The 4,193-nt window shown below is 33.6% G+C and overlaps 1 protein-coding gene across 3 annotated transcripts; it reads left to right on the plus strand.

Moving 5' to 3' along the window:
• The first annotated feature begins 868 nt into the window (after positions 1-868).
• Positions 869-3,502, plus strand: LOC113862680 (GDSL esterase/lipase At5g33370-like). 3 transcript variants are annotated; one of them, XM_027495801.1, is made up of 5 exons: positions 869-1,120; positions 1,286-1,405; positions 1,524-1,766; positions 2,227-2,479; positions 3,270-3,502. In XM_027495801.1, exons 1-5 carry the CDS (start codon positions 869-871, stop codon positions 3,500-3,502), a joined length of 1,101 nt encoding a protein of 366 aa, XP_027351602.1. The 3 variants fall into 3 exon arrangements, with proteins under 3 accessions (XP_027351602.1, XP_027351603.1, XP_027351604.1); XM_027495802.1 differs by having other exon boundaries at positions 869-1,112; positions 1,278-1,405; XM_027495803.1 differs by having other exon boundaries at positions 2,227-2,483; positions 3,291-3,411.
• The last annotated feature ends 691 nt before the right edge of the window (positions 3,503-4,193 follow it).

Consider the following 4,193-nt stretch of genomic DNA (forward strand, 5'->3'; position numbering starts at 1 on the left):
TAGTTTATTATTTTAAACTCAAGCAGTTAAAATTCAAATAATAAAAAAATGGTAAATAAATAATTTTTTACAGATAAATAGTTATTTATATTAAAAATTTAAATTTGATGTTATTGTTGATGATGTCAGGCATTTAAAAGAATGAAAACAATACTTTAAGTAAATATAATTTTTGCATTTAATTTTATTTTAAGGATATGATATTAAATTTTGTGCGTATGAATGTGTTACGTGTTTGCATGGCTTTTAACTATAATAATTAATCATTTTATTCTCTTCAATATAATCGGTCAAGTTCTGTCACTTTGGGAAAAAGACTAACAAAAGTTACACCTCTTGTTACCTTAATTATTTTACGAGCAGAAAGTAACATAACACGTCATTCATCTCCCAAAATGAACTTTCCAAATTACTAAATAAAGCAGTTCTACTGATTCAACAAGGTGGGTTAATTTGTTAACTGCTAACTTAGATAAATTACATGCCACCAATCTACCAATAATTATATAAATTAAGTCGCATAGTCAACAATATGTCAAGAAGTGAAGATGAAAATGTTTAACTTCAATGTTTTCTTGTGGTTTGATGTAAAATCACTCCCAATATTTCATACCCTCTCTACATATGCGGCTAGAAATTACTGATGCCAGGTTTGGATGTTGGAATTGTTTGAGGTACTTGCTTCTTTTTGATTCGGCGGTTTGCTTTAAATCTGAAGAGGTGGTAGAAGAAAACATTTATGAATGTGGTTTGCATTTGCAAGGATCAACTTCTCAGGCTTTATATATATATACCCCTTCTCAATTGCTCCATGCAAACCACGAGTTATCAAACTAAGAATCATATATCACATACAAGTAAAATAGCCATGGCTAATGTTTTGGTGTTTGGCTGTTGTTTAGTAATACTAAGCTTGGTTGTAGCTCAAGGTTCTGTTTCTGCTCAATCAACACGGGCTTTCTTCGTTTTTGGTGATTCACTTGTGGACAGTGGCAACAACGATTTCTTGGCAACCACAGCAAGAGCAGATGCTCCTCCCTATGGCATTGATTTCCCAACACACAGACCCACTGGACGCTTCTCTAATGGCCTAAACATCCCTGACATAATCAGTATGAGAGTTTCTCACATAATTGACATTAAAATCAATGTGTTTTTGACTAATGATATACTAATTCATCAATGCATGCCCATTTGTTTCTACATACCATTTGCATGCATGGCCATAACTAGGCTCATGTGTATTTATGGACTTGTGCAATTCTTTTTAATTTCAGGTTTAGAGCTTGGCTTAGAGCCTACGCTGCCATATTTGAGTCCTCTACTAATTGGAGAGAAGCTCCTAATTGGTGCCAATTTTGCATCCGCGGGGATTGGCATTCTCAACGACACGGGAATACAATTTGTAAGCTTAATTAGTTTTTAATTTATATATATGTGTTGGGGACATATTATAATTTAGAGTGCTTATTATATGTATTGAAAAACTTGATATATAGTAAGGTATACTATTGTTTTGGCAGTTGCACATTATCCACATCGAGAAGCAACTGAAGCTATTCCAAGAGTATCAGAAAAGGTTAAGAGCACACATTGGTGCGGAGGGAGCGCGGAACATAGTAAACAGAGCACTCGTACTCATCACTCTTGGAGGCAACGATTTTGTCAACAATTACTACTTGGTGCCTTATTCAGCAAGATCGCGCCAATTTTCTCTCCCAGATTATGTGCGCTATCTCATATCTGAGTACCGCAAAGTTCTCACTGTATGTATTATTTTCCCAAACAATTATTATATCTTTGAATTAGGCTAGGCCCTTTGACAATTAATTTTCCCGTATGTGATTGGTTGCAAATATTGAGAATGTTGCAGTTTATTAAGGAAATTTAATAACATGGACATCTTTAAAGGGTCATGGTCATGTTTCTAAGACCGTTTGTTGCTCCACGTGCAAGTGTTGGTGTAGGAGTGAGTGTATTCATGCAAAAGCATAGATGTATGTTTTGGTTGGTGAGGGATACCGAATTTGTTCGTCACTTTCAAACTTATTATTTATATGACACATTAAAATGTCACATCTAGCTACACTCTAATATTATTCTGCATAAGTTAATAGATTTTTTCGCCTTCACTGCAACTTATATATTTAATTACATGTAGATGTAGAATATATGTACACGACCTAATTAATTAACACAAAAATACACACTTGAAAACACATGCAGAAGCTTTATGATTTGGGAGCTCGTAGGGTTCTTGTCACGGGCACAGGGCCAATGGGGTGTGTTCCAGCGGAATTAGCCATGAGGAGCAGAAATGGTGATTGCGACGTGGAACTTCAGAGAGCTGCATCCTTATACAATCCCCAACTCGTTGAAATGATCAATGGACTTAACCGAGAAATCGGTGCTGATGTCTTCATTGCTGCTAATGCTTATAGAATGCACATGGATTTCGTTTCCAACCCTCGAGCTTATGGTACGTATGCACCATATACTTTGGGAAAAAATTAATGTTAGTGTGTATGCCTATAAACGTTAATGTATGTGTGCCCACACGATTTTGAGAGACTGAAATTAGTCAGCAAGTTTTTAATTTATAGAATTGCTCCTTTTTATCCATTTTTCTTTAACAGTACTCAGTAATTTTGTGATGATTATGGGACGACCCATGTGACATTGAATAAAATTTTAACAGAGCATTTAAAATGTTTTCATATTTAATTTTAAGAATGAGATACGAAAATATCTTTTTAAAAAAATTATTAATTTCTTAAAAAGTTTCTCATGTGAGTAATTGTATAATATGATTGCAAAATTAACAGATATTATGGCTTGTGTGTTGTATATGAATAAATAATATTCTTTTATTTTAAAAGGTCAATCTTCATTGTTCATGTATTATTATTAAATAAAATTAATCTCAATATATTATGATCCCGTGTGAAAATAGAATATATAGATGGTTCTTTTAATTTTCTTAAGGGACGTAAACATGAGAAAGAAAACAATTATTTGGTTCACAAGATTGACTTGACAAATAAACCTCGGTCTTTAAATTAAATATAAGTAATATTAAGGAGTGCGATTTAGTGTAACTGTAAAATTGGACTTAATTTTGATTTTTTGGTGAACTATAAAATTAGACTTAATAAGTGTGGGTAAAGAGTCTAATGAGCTCCTCTTATCATCAAACTGAAGCCCAATGGTTTCCCTTTTAAATATTTGAACAACAAATTTAATGGTCCATTATGTATTTGGGCTAACAGGTTTTGTGACATCAAAGATAGCTTGTTGTGGGCAAGGGCCATACAATGGGATTGGGCTGTGCACACCCACTTCAAATTTGTGCCCAAACAGAGACCTTTACGCGTTTTGGGATCCATTCCATCCATCCGAGAAAGCAAGTAAAATCATAGTCCAACAGATCCTGCGAGGCACCACTGAGTACATGCACCCCCTGAATCTCACTACTATCATGGCCCTTGATTCCATGACTTGATCATCATTCTGGTTTTCGCTTTCTCTAGCAAGTCACAAGATATATGTGTGTAGTTTTATTCTATCCATGTGTGCCCTCTTAGTTTTTTTCATCTGATGATGATCCCCTAACTAGTGTGCTTTGTAGTGCTAAGTTTTATGTCCTGGTTTGTCCCTCCAATGGCTCCATCTTTGTTGCCAGTAATTTTGGTCACTCGGCAGTAATAAAATGTCCTATTCCTTTGTCTGCAAAACTCTTTCTTTTCTCTTTTTGTGCAGAAGGAAGGGGTGAGATTGGTAGTATGTCTGGATTTAATTATGGTAAAAGAAAAAGCTTTTGCTAAAATAGCTAGTTTAGTAAGCTCTTAACTATATGTGGTTTCGAATAAAATAAACTAATTCAAGTACACTGATTCTGATCATTGTGATTAATTATGCATGAAATATCATTATATATAAACTTTAAATAATTAAAAAACACTAACAATAGTGCGAGAGTTGTGTTAATGTTGTTAGGGAGAGAGTTATATTCACAATAATGAGAAATATTCACAATAATGAGAATGACAGCAATATAGATCTTGGAATGTGTATTTTTATCTGTATCCCAAAATGAACATTTCTAATTAAGGGGGAATTGTCAATACAAACTTTATTATAAAGAATGTTAGATGTATAAATTTATTAATCAACCTTAATATAACAGATTTGTT

The sequence above is a fragment of the Abrus precatorius genome, unplaced genomic scaffold (genome assembly GCF_003935025.1).
Source record: "Abrus precatorius isolate BTA unplaced genomic scaffold, Abrus_2018 Scaffold3, whole genome shotgun sequence".
Lineage (NCBI taxonomy): Eukaryota > Viridiplantae > Streptophyta > Magnoliopsida > Fabales > Fabaceae > Abrus > Abrus precatorius.

Excerpts from the sequence above, each read along its gene's own strand:
- LOC113862680 (XM_027495801.1), top strand. The coding sequence starts at position 869 with ATGGCTAATGTTTTGGTGTTTGGCTGTTGTTTAGTAATACTAAGCTTG. Across the intron at positions 1,121-1,285 it reads CTGACATAATCAGTATGAGA|CTTGGCTTAGAGCCTACGCT; the intron begins GTTTCTCACATA and ends TCAGGTTTAGAG. Across the intron at positions 2,480-3,269 it reads TTCCAACCCTCGAGCTTATG|GTTTTGTGACATCAAAGATA; the intron begins GTACGTATGCAC and ends TTGGGCTAACAG.